At 37.5% G+C, this 17,745-nt stretch overlaps 1 protein-coding gene across 1 annotated transcript in view; it reads left to right on the forward strand.

Moving 5' to 3' along the window:
• The first annotated feature begins 2,371 nt into the window (after positions 1 to 2,371).
• The window catches only part of LOC115212884 (protein stum-like), a 37,069-nt gene continuing 21,695 nt past the window's right edge, over positions 2,372 to 17,745 (forward strand). Inside the window, exons 1-2 of the mRNA XM_036503696.1 lie at positions 2,372 to 2,807; positions 15,055 to 15,919. Coding sequence (XP_036359589.1) covers positions 15,217 to 15,919 — 703 coding nt within the window. The 5' untranslated portion in view covers positions 2,372 to 2,807; positions 15,055 to 15,216. The remainder of the gene's footprint in view (positions 2,808 to 15,054; positions 15,920 to 17,745) is intronic.

Raw genomic sequence — 17,745 nt, forward strand, 5'->3', positions numbered from 1 at the left:
TTTTTGTAAGGTTATCTCCCTAGATAGATTGCCTTCACTACGGCTAAGGAGCCCTTTCTACCCCATATATATATATATGTATATACATATATATATATATATATATATATATTATATATATATATATATCTGTATATGTGTATGTATGCATATACAAACACACACATGCTCATGGACACACATATGCACACATACATAAATTAATCTAAATTAAAATTATGCACCTGAATTACAACTTTATTTATACAACCAATTTGGTTAATTTTGTATGTTTAACACAGCAACCAGATGAGTCATTGGGCTGAGTTTGTATACCAGATGGCCATCTTTTGGTAACAAATTTAGAAGAGTCTAGCATCCAGTCCTGGGCTCTGGATGCATGGCAGTTCTTCCCACAAATAAAAGATGAAAAGAGTAAAAGAGTGTATATGTGTTTATCGGCAAAGAAAACAGAAAAAAAAGAAAATGACCATCTCGAAATATAATAATAGTCACATTACCGTGTGGTTAGAAATCTTACTTCCCAACCATGTGGCTACAGGTTCAGTCCCACTGCGTGACACCTTGAGCTAGTGTCTTCTGATATAGCCCCAGGTTGATCTAAGGCCTTGCGAATTTGGTTGTTGGAAACTGAAAGAAGCTTGTCATACACATATGCACACACACACATATACACACAAATATATATATATATATATATAGATATACATATATATATATATATTATATATATATATAATATATATATATATATAATAATATGTTTATTACTGTTTGAGTTGCATAATAGTGGTTTTATATCTAATTCATATTTTATATATATATATATAAAGAGAGAGAGAGAGAGAAGAGAGTGAAAGCAAGAGAGAAATATGTATGATTGTGTGTGAGTGGTGGGAGATCCCCATATATTGACATCTCATGATGGTTGTAAGCAAGCTTCATTCATTTTCAATCTTCTGTAAAGTGCAAGACTGGCCATGTGGCAATATTAATTGGCTTGGAAACAGGTGAGGTTTAGTAACAAGAAGGACATCTGGGAACATCTGACAGTAAAAATAAAAAAATCTACCTCAGTGAATTCTATCTAAGCATGTAAAAATGAATGTTAAAATGATGATGATAATTATAATGATCATTATCATGGTAGTGGCGGTGGGGGTGGGGGTGTTGGTGGCAGCAGTGGTAGCACTGATTTAATGTACTTCAAAAGAAAGGAAGGACAATAGTAGTATATGATCAGTAGATATAACCCACCATTGATTATGCCAACCCCACCTGGGCCCACAATCTCTCAATAACAAATCATAACTAAAAAAAACAAATTTTTATAATAAAATAAACTTGTAAAGAACACAAAACAGTACAGTTTTGCATCATTAGATGTTGCACATAAATCACTCCTTAGGCAACCTAAACACTAAAACAAAAATGCTGAACACTTATGACCAACTAAGGTTGTGAAAAGCACAGTATGTTGTCACTGCAAATCCTAGCTACCCAAATTCTCCACTACTTGTAAAATCTCCATGGCCACCACCAAAACACCCAGATTTATTGACAATAGCCCAGAACAAAACCACAACAATATTTGCCCCTACTATATAAAGACAAGCGTGTAGCAGTGGGAAAATAGTATCTTTAACCCCATACCTGCTTCTGCTGTGGCCACAGCAGAATCTACAGGTGAAAATAAATAGACTGGACAGCAAAATGGGTACATGTACAAATTGTCACACTGTGTGCCATTTAAGTGAGCATTACATGTTGGAATGTGCCAGGTGATCCTCGACTAGGAAGATAGACAATAAATATGTTACACTGGTGATGGTGCCACTTAAAATGCACCCAGTACACACTGTAAAATGGTTGGCATTAGGAAGGGCATCCAGTTGTAGAAACCATAGCCAAAACAGACACTTTGGAACCTGGTGTGGCTCCTGACCTTGCCAGTTCCTGTCAAACTGTGTAACCCATGCCAGCATGGAAAATGGACATCCCGCTCAAAAGGTCCCTGAATAAGGGTTGTTTAAGGATGTTGAACAAAACACCCATGTTTCCAAAGGTGAATTATCCAAACCTCTAAGAATTCCTTTCAACACATCGCTATGATGCTCCCCCACTACTTCTGCTCGTGATCAGAGATGCACAAATCGTCAGCCACTAAGGGACATGCTCAACTGGTTAAGGTCAAACAACTGACAAGCAAACTTGTGGTATTGAGCAGAATATATGCTGGAGCCCATCTTTTATACCAAGACAAAACAATGTACATGATAACACTTCCAATCAGTTAATATCAGGATCCATGAGAGCCTCTGCCTGGTACTGCATCAGGGCATTTATTATTATTATTATTATTATTATTATTATTATTATGATATAAGTTTTGACTGTCGGGCTACTTCCCCCATGATTAACCACTGCATGTTGGAATGTGCATTGGGTTCTAAACTATACAAAGTTATCCTTGTGTTATGTGTGTGACAGATCAGCTCTAATCTGGGGCTGCACCAAGTTGGTCTGCTAATGATATCAACAACATTACCATGACCACACCAACAGCATATTATCAACAACAACACATAACCACCATCCTCATCATCATCATTGTCACCAGGGTTATAACCACCACCACCGCCGCCGCCACTAACTTATAACAACACTACTCCAACTACCACCACTGATAATAACAGCAGTAACTGTAGCAGCAGTAGGATGACGGGCAGCAGCAAAGAGTTTCCATGTCAAAGTGAAGTGACACATTTGTTATTTAGCTGACTGGAGGAAATACATGCAGCAGATACGTGAGTGTTATGTTTTCCATTATTATTTTCCAACTTTTCAATCACTGAAGTTTCTAATAAAGATAGATTGAAAGTAAGCATCAGAAGGAGAAATTGTATGAGAGAGAAATGGCAAAAAGAATCTAAAATAAAAGGATGAAAAATATTTAAAAGGGTGAAATAATTCTTTCAATGAAGGAGAAATTATATGAAAAAAATGAGGAAAAATAGTAAAAAGACTCTAAAATAAAAAGATGAAAAATATTTAAAAGGGTGAAATAATTCTTTCAATGAAGGAGAAATTATATGAGAAAAAAATGAGAAGTAGTAAAAAGACTAAAATAAAAAGGTGGAAAATATTTAAAAGGGTGAAACAATTCTTTCAAAGATGTTCTTTACTTTTTTTTATTTGTTTTCTTCATGTGTGAAGAATGTTTTATTAATTAATTTGAAAAGAAATAAAATAAGAAACAAAACACAAAGGAAATGTTATGAAAATTTAAATGAAAAAAAAGCAAAGATTCATTTGTTTTGAATTCCTGCAAGTTTAGTGAAGTGGTGAGGACGCTAACATTAATTGAAGGAGCACTGGACTTGAGTTTCTCCTCTTATGGGCCCATACGCATAAATGAAATTGAACCGACCACTACAAGTTAAAGCAACGTTCTTGTCAATCATAAATAGTACAACTGCTGTTATTACTATTGCTGGTGACCATGTGAAAGCTTCCTTAGTTGTGGCTATTTAGCCCCGTTTTCAACCTGGTCCAGCAAGTAGGTCTCTCGTGAAAACATTCCATCCATAATGATCTCAATTTTTGTATACCTAGGACTTACCTGTACAATGTACCCTTCCTTTTAAAATTGAGATGATATGATGTCACTTGACCACTATTTCAAGCTAGTCGAGTAACTATCATCAACATCCATCATCATCATCATCATCATCATCATCATCATTTAACGTCCACTTTCCATGCAGGCATGGGTTAGACGGTTTGACTGAAACTGGTAGGCTGGAGAGCTGCACCAGGTTCCAGTCTGATTTAATAATAATAATAATGAAATTATTGTATACGGTGCTCAGGTGCATCACAACTTGTCAAAAGTGCGTATAAAGCATATACAGTAATGTACAAATGTCTGGGAAGTGAACAGTATATGAGTCAGATACATGCTTGCGTGTGTTTGGAGGGGAGAAAATCAGGTGTAGTGTTGGCGAATCTGAGGAAGCATGAAAGTTTTGAAGGATGTAGTGCTCCGATAACTAACAACTGATGCCGGCAGTTTGTTTTATACTTCAGCAACTCTTAGCGTGAAAAGATGTTTCCGAAAGTCATGGGAGCTGTGCTGTTTTCTGACTTTGTAAACATGTCCATGGGCATGGTTTCTATGGCTGGATGCCCTTCCTAACACCAACCATGTAAACAACAATTAATTTCACCTATCCATACTATCTGTTTACAGTCCAGTCATTCTTTAACCGCCACTGCAGCCACTCAGACAAATGATGGACACCTTTTTACTGTTGGTGGGCTGAATGGCTAATGAGACCACTTAGTTTTCAAAATAATACTTGAAGAAGTTAGGTAATTAGGACTTCTAAACAAAATGTAATCAACATAACAACTAATCACTACCATTCCCATTTCAAATTCATAAACTTCCAAAATGAAAGACCAAAGGAGGAAGAACTGTTTAAAGGAAAAGAGAAGCATGTGTATGTGTGTGTGTGTGTGTGTGTGTGTGCATATATAAATATATATATACATACATATAATAATAATAATAATAATAATAATAATAATAATAACAATAACAATAATAATAATAATAATAATAATAATAATAATAATGATAATAATATTGGCCAACTCTGTCATGTCTTAATTTATTCTCCACTGGTGCTAAGACTTTACATCCAGAGATTAGGTGGTCCACTGTTTCAATCATGTCGACCCAAAATGCCGATTCTGCAACGACATGATTGAAACAGTGGACCACCTAATCTCTGGATGTAAAGTCTTAGCACCAGTGGAGTATAAATTAAGACATGACAGAGTTGGCCAATATCTACACTGGCTAATAAGTCGGCATTACAATATCAAAACTGCCGACAAGTGGTATAATCACCACCCTGAAGCTGTAACTGAAGGAGAAAGTGTAACGATTCTGTGGGACTTTCCAGTACATACAGACCGAACCATCAAAGCCAATAAACCGGATATTGTTGTGAAAGACCAAAACAATAAAGTTTGCTTATTGATCGACATAAGCATTCCCTGTGATCATAATATCTCGGCAAAAGAATTTGACAAGCTCAGAAAATATAAAGACCTGCTCATTGAAATTGAGAAAATGTGGCATCTCAAGGCGGTTACAATACCAGTGATCGTAGGAGCACTAGGAATGATCAAGAAGGGAACCGAAAATTATATGAGAATGATCCCTGGCTTACCATCCCTGCAAGAAGTGCAAAAGATTGTCTTAACTGGTACATCATACGTATTGAGAAGAGCATTGTCGATGTGAGAACTATTACTTTTATTTCTATAAAAAAAAAAAAATGAACAAACGAGTGAGTTTAGTTTAAGGGCCTACCAATGTATACTATGAGTTTCTTTGCCCTAGGAGTCGGGAAGACACTCGGCAAGAAATGGAAGCAAATTTGAAAGAAGAAGAAAAACCCATAAATAATAATAATAATAATAATAGTAATAATAATACATAGCAGCTCAAGATCAATGCCTACCAACAAGGAACTACCAGGCCAACATATTAAAGAACGGCAGTAGCCCAACATGTCATGTCAACAACAAAATGAAACCATTGATCATGTTGTCTCCAAGTGCAATCTTCTAGCGCCTATAGAGTATCTCAACAGGCATGATAGAGCTGCACAATATATTCACTGGGTAATCTGCAAAAACCTGGATTTGCCCCATGAAAAAAACCGGTGGGAACACAAACCACCCCCAGTGCTTGAAAATGACCACATCTCACTCCTCTGGAACTTCCCCATTCAAACTGAAAGAAAGATAGATGCAAATAGGCCAGACATCATATTGAAAGACTTCAAACAAAGAACATGCCTCCTCATTGATATGACTGTCCCAATCGATATAAACGTATCTGTCAAGACCTACCAAAAACTGAGCAAATATAAAGATCTTGAAATAGAAATCAGCAAAATGTGGAACCTGAAGACTAAAACAATACCTGTTGTCATAGGTGCCCTGGGAATGATAACAAAAGGGGCTGATCGCTACCTATCTCAGATACTAGGATACCCAAAAATGGTAGAAATTCAAAAGAGAGTGCTCATGAGAACTGCTCATATCCTACGCAAAATACTTTCTATGTAATCTCAAGTTTTAAAACAAACATAATTTTCGTTTTTTTTTTTTTTGAGATTCACTAGTACAACACTAAATACAAAACCAAATATATGGCACACTAGGCATAACAACATCACAAACTTCCAAATAGTTGTCTCTTGAGGTCTCTGGGCGAGACTTGGAGCCAACTTGTACAAATATAAAGCAAAAGTCAAACATAGAATAATAATAATAATAATAACAACAACAACAACAACAGCAATAACAACAACAATAATAATAACAATAATAATAACAATAATAATAACAATAATAACAATAATAACAATAATAATAATAATCATAATCATAATCATAATAATAATAATAATAATAATAATAATAATAATAATTAATAATAATAATAATAATAATAATAATAATAATAATGCAGTGCCAGGCAGTGGCTCTCATGGCTTCTGATCTTAACTAATGATCTTAACTGAAATTCCACCAAAATCAATTTTGCCTTTCCTCCTTTCAGGGTCAATAAAATAAATGTCAGTCAAGTACTGGGATCAATGTAATCAACTGGCCCCCTTCCATCAAAATTTCAGGCCTTGAGCTCATAGTGAAGGGATTTCAATTTTTTATTCACCTGTCTTGTGGTTTATCTATGCCACATCTCAGCTCCATCCTGCAGCTTAGAGACACAACACTTTCCTCAACACCTGAGCTCTTCCAAGAATTGCTGCCATCTGAATACTTCCTAAGAAGTTTGGTATTTGCAGCTTTTGATGCCAGAATATTGCTCTCTTTGAGACAGTCCCAAGTGCAATGATCACAATAGATACCACACTCACATTTGAGGCTCAATGGATTCTTTACATTTGCATTCTTAAGTCTTGGTACTTCCAGACTTTCTCATCTTCTGTCTTCGCAATATTCTGGTCTGCAGGTTTAACTACACCGATGAAGGTCCATTTGCAGCTTTTCGTCCGTGTACAATGGCATATCCCATGTGAGTTTCACCTGATCATTCTCTGCACTGGCAAAGGTTGGTGTTCATATCACTTGTTGGAACATTCTAGCCCATACTCTCTACATAACTTCAAGTGTATTCACACTGCTACAAATCCAAACTAGCTTCATTTCTTGTAAGCTTACGCATGTCCTCAGCAGTCACAGCCTATGTTTCACTGCTGTGTAACATGGCAATTCACACACATGCATCATACAGTCTACCTTTCACTCTGAGAAGCCCTTTGTTACAACAGAGGTAGGAGCTCTCTGAACTTTTCCCAGGTTATTCTTATTCTAGCAGCTACGCTCTCAGGACATCCACCCCCACTACTGACTTGGTCACCTAGGTAATGGAAGTTATCAACTACTTCTAGTTTTTCCCCCAAGCATGTAACAGAAGCTGTTTTCGGCACATTTTCAATGTTTTTGCCTCTGTGCATCTACCACACAAAAACTATCTTCCCGGTTAGTTGTCCTTTGATATTGCTGCACCTCTTACACCGGGTACATCTAATAGAGTTTCTACCTACGCCTTTTCTACATATTGAGCAGGGCTGTCTACCTGAAGGTTTTCTGCCTTCCTACTTACTAAGAATTTGGTTTTTGCTAGATTGACTCTAAGGCTCTTCAATTCTAGACCTTGCTTCCACACCTGAAACTTCTCCTCTATTTCTGATAGTGACTCAGCTATAAGAGCAAGTCACCAGCATAGAGGAGCTCCCAGAGGCAGCCAGTCTTGAATTCTTCTGTTACTGCCTGGAGGACTTTGATGAATAAGAAGGGGCTGAGGACTGAATCTTGGTGGACCCCTGCAACTACCTGGAATTTTTCACTATACTCATTGCCAACCCTCAATTTACTGACAGCATCCCTGTACATGGCTTGTACAGCTCTCACTAACCACTCATCTATCCCTAGTTTCTGTATTGACCACCAGATAAGGAATTGGGGGAACCTGTCAAAGGTTTTCTCCATGTCAACGAAAGCCAAGTACAGAGGTTTATCTTTGGCTAGGTATTTCTCCTACAGCTGTCTTACCAGAAATATAGAATCAGTAGTGCTTCTCCCTAGCACAAACCCAAACTGCATCTCATCAAAACTATCTTCCTATTTAGCTGGGCTATGACCCTCTCCGCAACTTTCGTCACCTGATCCAACAATTTGATACCTCTGTAATTATTCGTATCTAATGCATCATCTTTACCTTTGTAGCAATTGACTATGGTGCTATGAGGGGTGTCCATTAAAGATTTCTCCTGACCCACTTACCAAGGACTGGGATAAACAAAACTTGGCATAGTTATTAGTCCTTCTCTACATAGCCACCACCAATGGTGACACTCCTATCACTTTATGCTGTTGTGAAGACTTCAGCTGTAGAAGTCGGTAGGTTGCGTCAGGAGTCAAGATTTTACCTTGGAAATAAGTTCATCATCATCCAAAAAGCGCTTCCCATTCAAAAAACACTTCATGGATGGAGAGAGATGGAAGTCAGATTGTGTGAGGTCAGGAGAGTAAGGGGGATGAGGAAGGATTGCAGAGCTGCAGGAGTGTGCTTTCATCTGGGCAACATGCACATTGTGAACTGGGGTGTTGTCCTGGAGGAGGCAGACTCCTTTGGTCAGCATGCCATGCCTCTCTGATTTGATCCTGCAATTTCTGCAGCAGAAAAGCATAGTATGCCCCATCGATAGTGGTTCCCTTTGCCAGAAAATCAATCATCACTACTCAGAGCTGATCCCAAAAGACTGTGAGCACCACCTTACCTGCTGAGGATGAGACACAAGCCTTCTTTGGAAGTGATGAGTTATCATACTTTCATTGCTTTGACTGGACTTTAGTCTCAGGATCAAAGTGATGAAACCCGTGTTTCATCCCGTGTGATAAGTCTGCCAAACAAGTCTTCCTCATTTTCTGCTACATTGCCAAAAGAGCCTGGAAGCAATTGACTCCTTCATGCTTCTGAAAAGGTGTGAGCATCTGGGGAATCCACCGTGCACACAACTTCCACATGTGCAAATGGGCATGAATGATTTTTTCCATGGACCCTACACATATCTTCATATTTTGGGCTAGTTGCTGAATAGTTATGCGGTGATACTCTAAAATGGCAGCTTCCACTTTATGGATTGTGTCATCATCAATGGCAGAGTGTGATCATCCAGGAAGAGGAGCAGTTTCCACCAATATCTCCGACCACATTTGAACTGGTGATGCCAGTGCTTGACTATGTCATATGATGGTGCATCATCACCATAAACTTCTTTCATCTCATCAAAAATCTCTTTTGGTTTACATCCTTTCAAGTATAAGCACCTGATCACTGATCTGCATTCAATGGCCTACATTATAACACATCAGTCCACTTCAGCAGCTGTAAAAGATGAATGAATATTAGAGGAAAGCTACAATTTACAATGTGACATGTAGGGACATGCATAATTACATCTGTACAAGTTCCATTTCCTGCAATAACCGGAAGTGGGTCAGGGGAAATCTTTAATGAACACCTCTCATGTGTATGTGTGTGTGTGTGTGTGTGTGTGTGCGCGCGTATGTATGTGTGTGTGTGCACGTATGTATGTGTGTAGGTATGTATGAGTGTGTATTTATGTATATAAATATACAGGGTGTTCGGACAACATCTCACAATTTTTTATAACTATTTTTTCAGGAAGAGCTTGATGTGAACAATTGACAGTGTTTGGTGAACATAAAAATTAAAGTTGTAGTTGAGAAGCAGTTAGCTGACATGGAAGACAGGAAACCATCTGAATATTAGAAAACAGTTAACCTGTAACATGGTGCTTCATGATGGATATCAAAATTTTAATATCAGGACTGCTGCTCAATTCTCTGTGAACACTGTAAATGCTGTGAGACATGAAATAGACAGCTGTAATGAAGACTACATAGTTATGGCAAGCAGGAAGGGATACAGCAAGCATCCTGACTGAATTCATTCAACAAATGCAGGACAAGTTAATGGAAAATCTGAGCAAGGGAATCTGAACTTTGGCAAGAGACATGGGTGTTGGAGTAACCACCTTGAAGATGGCCCTGAATGACGACCATCACTACCACTCATACAAGAGGTACAAGGGACAAATTCTGAGAGCCTAAGCTAAGGAGAATGGCTTAACGAAGGTCAAGAAGCTCCTGAACAAGCTGAGGCATCCTGCTGAGCTGAAGATGATCCAGTTCTTGTTAGATGAAAAGAACTTATGCTTAGACCAGTCGCTCAACACCCAGGTCAGCAGATGGCTTGCCTATAATCTATGCATCCATGCAATGTCACACTTATGAAAACCAAGTTCTCTCAGACTGTGATAGTCTTTGGGTGTATCTCCATTGATGGTGATATCATGCTAACCCACATCTTTGAACAAGGCCTTAGGCTCGATTTGAACAAGGCCTTAGGCTATGTGAAGCTACCAGAGGCTGTGGTCAAACTCTGGCTGGAGAGGGTTGCTGATGGAGTGTCATATGTGTGGCAGCAAGATTCAACTCCTTGCTGTACTTCCAGAAAGAGTCAGAGGTGTTGTCAGAGAATTTCTGTAACTTCACCAGCCCCAATTTCTGGCCTCCTAATTCTCCTGATTGTAATCCCATGAGTTACAATGTCTTGCAAGTTACTTGGTGGCCCTGCCAGTGCTGATGCCATGTAAAAAGCATCCCATCCACACTGTAAAGTGGTTGGCATTTGGAAGGGCATCCAGCTGTAAAACCATTGCCAAAAGTGACCTTGAATGTGCTTGTGCCACGTACAAAGCATTCAGCCCACTCTGCTGGGTGGTTGGTGTTGAGAAGGGCTTCCAGCCATAAAAACCCTGCTAAAACAGACATAGAAGTCTGATGCTGGCTCCTGTCAAACTATCCAACCCATGTCAGCATTAAATCATGATGATGAGGCACAATTGAGAAAGACACCAACCACTCTGTCAGCAACACCAGGGCCAAGCTGTTGGTAAGGATCAATGAGGTGTTCCCTAGTAAACAGTGAGAAATGCATGTGCCAGGTTCCAGAGCCATCTTGAGATCATGATTGAAGCTGAGGGCTATAATCTTGTTGATATTTTTTTGATTATTTAAAATACTTTTATTTTTGAATGAGATACTGAATTTTTTTTCCTCTTTTATGCAAACTGTCAAACTTAGCCTGAACTCTTCTGTTAATATAAGTGTGTGTGTGTGTGTGTGTGTGTGTGTGTGTGTGTGCACTTATATCCCTGCCAAACTGTCCAACACAAACCAGCTTAGCTTTGAGCATGGACATTAAATGACAATTGGGGGATGGAGGTTATGGTGATGGTGATGATAATGATGATGACAATGACGACATACATGCGCACGCATGAGTGTGTGCATGTGTGTGTGAATGTGTGTGTATGTATGTGTGTGTGTGTATATGTGTGTGTGTATGTGTGTGTGTGTATGTGTGTGTGTCTCTGTCTGCCTATCTGTCTGTCTATGTGTGTGTAAGAGAGTGCCAACTTCTCTTTTCACTCACTGCTCTCTCCACAATCCCCTATTACCCCTCCACTCCATGCCTCTCTTCCTCTACCTTTCTCTCCTCACAGCTTCTCTCTCATCTTAACACACTCTCATCTTAACACACTCTCATCTTCCCCTTGACACCTTCGTTCTCTTTACCTACAACATCCAGCTCTTCTCTCCACAGTCTCTTCAGCTCCTCGACATCCACAACACTTTCTCTATCTCATGCTCCTTTCCTTTCACATTTTCTACTCACATCCACCCTTATAACATGGGATAACATGGGATAACATGGGATAGCACAGGATAACCCCTACACTTCACACTCTATCACACTTACTGTTCTGTGCCTCTCTCTCTATTTCCCACTAATCCTTGACAATGTACCTCTTCCTCTTTTCCCCATCTCTTCTGCAGTATCCCACCAACTGTACCTGTTCTATTTTTTCCCCTCCACCACACTAACAATCGCGTACGACAGTAAATAGGTTCCTCTCATTGCACTGCAGTCTCACATCACCTCTCATAAAATCATCAACTCCTCTCTCAAATTCGTCTTTCAGCTCTGGATGTTCTCTAGTCTTGCCAGTTACAAGGTAACCTCATTTGGTACTGGGGGATGGGGTGAGGTGGGGCATATAAAACCTCCAGTACACTTTATAAAGTGGTTGGTATTAGAAAAGGTGTACAGCTATAGAAACCATGCAAAAATTGAGTAAGTGAAGCATTACATGGTCCTCCAGATCATTGGATCCTGTTACACTATCCAAAGTGGAAGGAAGATGTAAAATGATGATGATGATAATGATGATGATACATACATGCATATGTGTGTGTGGGGAGGGGAGTTGTACATATGTGTGTGTATGTGTATACTCTTTTACTCTTTTGCTTGTTTCAGTCATTTGACTGCGGCTATGCTGGAGCATCGCCTTTAATCGAGCAAATTGACCCTAGGACTTATTCTTTGTAAGCCTAGTACTTATTCCATCAGTCTCTTTTGCTGAACCGCTAAGTTACGGGGACGTAAGCACACCAGCATTGGTTGTCAAGCGATGTTGGGGGGACAAACACACACACATGTATATATATATATATACATATATACAATTGGCTTCTTTCAGTTTCCGTCTACCAAATCCACTCACTTTGGTTGGCCTGTGGCTATAGTAGAAGACACTTGCCCAACATGCCACGAAGTGGGACTGAACCTGGAACCATGTATGCCTTACCATACAGCCACATACATACATACATACATAAAGCTGAAGATCAGTGTAAAAGCGACTATTCTGTGCAAAACCAACTGGTAAGATCAGCTGTAATGGATCTAAAATACTGCATACTTCATGAATAACCCTTTAGCACTCAGGTTATTCTGTCAAATGTAATTTCTATATATTCACATTGTTTTCAGTTAATCATTCATTATCTCATAGCTTCAAAATTTCAATAATGTTTTACATTATTTGCATTATTTACATTTGACAGATATTTGTCCTCATCTTGTTTGTTGCTAACACAACGCTTTGTATGATATACCCTCCAGCTTTCATCAGGTGTCTTGGGGAAATTTCGAACTTGGGCTCTCATTCCTAAGGTATTTTTCGATGTTATTATTATTATTATTATTGTTGTTGTTGTTGTTCAGGTCACTGCTTGGAATCGAACTCGGAATCTTGGGGTTAGTGGCCCGCACTCTTAACCACTATGCCATATGCCCGTGGGCATATGGTGTAGTGGCTAAGATTGCGGGCTACTAATCCCCAAGATTCCTAGTTCGATTCCAGCCTGTGACCTGAGTAATAATGATAATAATAATAATAATAATAATAATAATAATAATAATAATAATAATTATAATAATAATAATAAAAATAATAACAACAACAACAACATCAAAAATACCGTAGGAATGAGAACCCAGGTTCGAAATTTTCCCAAGACACCAGATGAAGGCTGGAGGGTATATCAGCCGAAACGATGTGTTAGCAACAACCAAGATGAGGACAAATATCCGTCAAATGTAAATAAAGGAAACGATTCCTCATCTCTTAAATATAGAACTGTATTCAATAATGTTATTGTTTATTTTTAGAATGGTATTGTAGAGTAGGTGTGAGAGGCCTGATCCAGCTGGTTCAAACATAAAATAAGTAAAGTATTTGGGCTTGGTATGGCCAGTTTAAATGCAAAAGAGACTGATAGAATAAGTACCAGGCTTAAAGAGAAGAGTTAAATTCTTCAAAGTGGTGCCCCAGCATGACCGCAATCTAATGACTGAAACAAATAAACGATAAAAGATAAAATAAAGGGTCAATATGTATCTGCATATATATGTACAAGTGTGTGTGTGTGTGTGTCCCCTTAAGTTTTGATTGACTCATCAATCTATTGACATGTTCCTCACTATTGATATGTCCTCCACTCTATTGTCTTAACTATCAATGCTCCTATATTTTATATTTGACTAGCACTATGACCTGGCGTATGTGTGCATGCGTGCACACATACACGTGCATACAGTCCAAATCTCCAACCAATCACAAACAGCTAGCTGGCATTCAATTGGCGTATCAAGTTTCGGACATTTTGATTGGGTTTTGGATAGAAAATTCACAAAAAAGTCACTTCTATTGATTTTTTAATGGCTTTGTGGGGTGACTGGGGAAATGTAAAGATGTGCATGACCAGCCTTGGACGATTTTAAATGACCATAGAAAGTGCGAGTCCTCTAAATGAAAAATTGTGGATTTGTATAAAGGACACACACACAAATAGACATTTTGCCTTTTATATATAGAGAGATTAACATATTGCTTGTTATTCTGAAGATGTACTTGTCAGACAAGTGATTTGGTTTGTGACTGTGTATTGAAATTAAAGCAATTACAGACTGGAAGACTCACAAGAATTGTTAACTTCACTAAAATGTTTATGATTTTGTGTCAAACTTTTGTTGCACTTACTGCAACCTTGTTACCAACATAATTCCACTGTAACTATGCACTGTCGAACTATATTAGTAACCAAATTGCAGCTAGTGCAATGGAAATTGTAACTCCAAATAATAATGTTTAACCCTTTCATTACTGTATTTATTTTGAGATGCTCTGTGTTTCTCTCAATTACTTTAAATATAAGAAAGAATTTAGTAAAATAACTTCATTATCATTAAGCTAGTGTTAGGAACATAAATTGTGACTACGGTATGGTTGAAGATTTTAATTCAAAACTTATGAAAGCAAGACATTTGTATTACAAAGCCAGAGCTAGTTTCAGCTGGGTTGATAATGAAAGGGTTAAATGAAGTTAACAATTTTCGTGTGTTTTTCAATGGCTTATATGTATCTTCCATATTGCTAGAAAATTATTTATACATTAATTCCTTTATCAACAATATGCAATGATATTATTCAACTTGTTTTTCAGGTTCAAATTCCCATCAGTTATTATCTTGGACTTTGCACCAATCAGTGACATTTTCTACCTCTCAAGAATATAATAATTCTTGAGGTGATATTATCTTTTCTCTGGATTCTATTAACTTTTGTATGTATAATTTTGCTATAAGTAACAAAATAAACTGCAGCAATGTCTAACCAAAATATTAGTAACACTGTGAAAAACAATAAACATTTACTACATGAGCAATCCAGAAATTCCCTTCTGTCTCAGCAGGAAAACACAACCAAAAGTTTAAATGGAAAGATTCCAAATGCAAAGACAAAACACAATAGGAAATCTAATGAAAAACACACAGAGAAAAGCGATGTTGATAAAGCAGTAGAAACTACAGAAAATAACAAGAGTGACAATGTAATAAAAACTACTAAAAATAGCCATGCTAATAAAACTGTAAAATCTACTGAAAATAACGAAGGTGATAAAGTTATAAAAACTACAGAGAACAACCTGGCTGAAGTAAAAAACGATAAAATTAATAATTTGAAATCTGGTACCACAGAAGAACCAAATGACCAGGAGAAGCAATTACCTTCTGGGACTTTATTATTGAACATCTCTGAAATTGATTCCTATAGCAAATCCAAGGAAGAAGAGGATCAAATGGTCCTTGTTTCTGAATCAGACTCTCGCAAACACAGCCTAGAATTGGCAAAGACAGAAGATTTGAAAGAGAGTGAACTTTATGATATTGAAAGTGACAGCTCAAATAGTGATGAGGATCAAAACAAAGTTCAAGAGAGAACAGCCCTATTTCAATCCTGTATACCTTATTTGCCAATAGAAGTTGCCTCTGTCTGTCTTGCATTTAATATTCTCATACCAGGATTTGGTAAGTAGCTTTTTGTTCTTTGTTTTTCTTCTATCATTTATTTTTTTTTATATTTTCTTCAAAACATACCTGTTTCAAAATGTATGACCTGATCACAAAAGGAAGCACAACTGAGAGCAAAATATTTACTATAATAATAATTATTGCAAATGTTTGAATTTCTAAACTTATCCTATCCCAGTGTGTGTGTGTGTGTGTGTGTGTGTGTGTGTGTGTGTGTGTGTGTATGTGTGTGCGTGTATGTGTGTGCATGTGTGTGCATGTGTGTGTGCCTGCATGTGCACATGCATGTGTGTGTGTGTGTGCATGCATGCAACCCACCCAAACCATTCAAGCATGGAAATATGGTTGTTAATTGATTATATGAGTACTAGCATTTTTATACATGCATATATATATATATATATATACAGGCACAGTAGTATAGTTTTTATGAAGCATTGTGTGATACACACACACACACACATATATGTGTGTTTTTTAGAAACTTTTTAAAAGCCAATACAAGGCAACTTATAAAAAAATTAATAATGCAGGTGAATGGTTTGTGTTGTTTCTTTGTATTTCAATATTTTCTTCGTGAATTTTCTGAAAAATGATCCTAAACCTGAAATATTGAAATACCAGGTAATAATACTAACCATCGACCAGTGCTATACATTTATAACTTGCATTGTTTTGAATTAAAAAGAAATATTTAAAACACACACACACATGTGAGTGAGTGAACAAATGAGAGAAAGAGAAGTAGTCAGTACATTTAGCAGGAGTTACAAACATTACTTAATGACAGTGTGACTCAGTTCCATGCAACGTAAAGTTCCATAGGTTTGTAGAATGAATCTATCTCATCAGGCATCAACAGAAGAGTAAAAAGATATGAGACAAACTCAAGATGGTGTCTACATTTCTACATGTTTGGCCTCTGTTCATCAACTCAGGTTATATGTTGTTATTGGTCTGAAAGTGACTGTTAATTTTTATTTATTTCTTTATTGCCCACAGGAGGCTCAATATAGAGGAGACAAACAAGGACAGACAAAGGGACAAACAAGGACAGACAAAGGGACAAACAAGGACAGACAAAGGAACAGACAAGGACAGACTGTACTGTTGTTTATCATGCAGCTTTGCAATAAGTTCCAAGTCGACAAATTATATAATTGTTTTGATGAAAATTGTTCATTGCTTGAAAAATATTGTTCAAGTTTAATAAAATTTAATTTGTACTCAATGCATGAAATGTCATTGTTGGGCCCAAGGCCTAATGAAGAGCCTTTCACAGGAGCTAGCTTAAAATCCGCACCATCGGGCAGCTTTCAAGCTAGTATATATATATAAAGTTAATCCAAACAAGAAAACAAAAAGACAACAACGCGAGAATGTGGAACAAATAAAGTATTATTGGGCGCTCAGGAAAAAAGGGAAGGAGGGTATGACGTTTCGAGCGGAGCTCTTCGTCGGAAACATAGGAGAAAGAAAGATCCCGAGGTGGGAGGACAGAGGGAAAAAAAATGCAAGTGGTCTTCACGAGGTCACACATATATATATTTCTTTATTGCCCACAGGAGGTTAAACATAGAGGGGACAAACAAAGGGTTTAAGTCGATTACACCAACCCCAGTGCATAACAGGTACTTATTTAATCGAGTCCTGTATATCTGTATACTTATCTATCTATATATATCAATTTATCAATCTCTCTGTCTGCTTGCCAATCTATCTATCTATCTATCAATCTAACAATCCTCACTCCCTAAACAGGTGTTCCATGTGTATATATAATCTATATATATATATATATATATATATATACACACACATAA

This window comes from Octopus sinensis, linkage group LG6, assembly GCF_006345805.1.
Source record: "Octopus sinensis linkage group LG6, ASM634580v1, whole genome shotgun sequence".
In the NCBI taxonomy this organism is placed as follows: domain Eukaryota; kingdom Metazoa; phylum Mollusca; class Cephalopoda; order Octopoda; family Octopodidae; genus Octopus; species Octopus sinensis.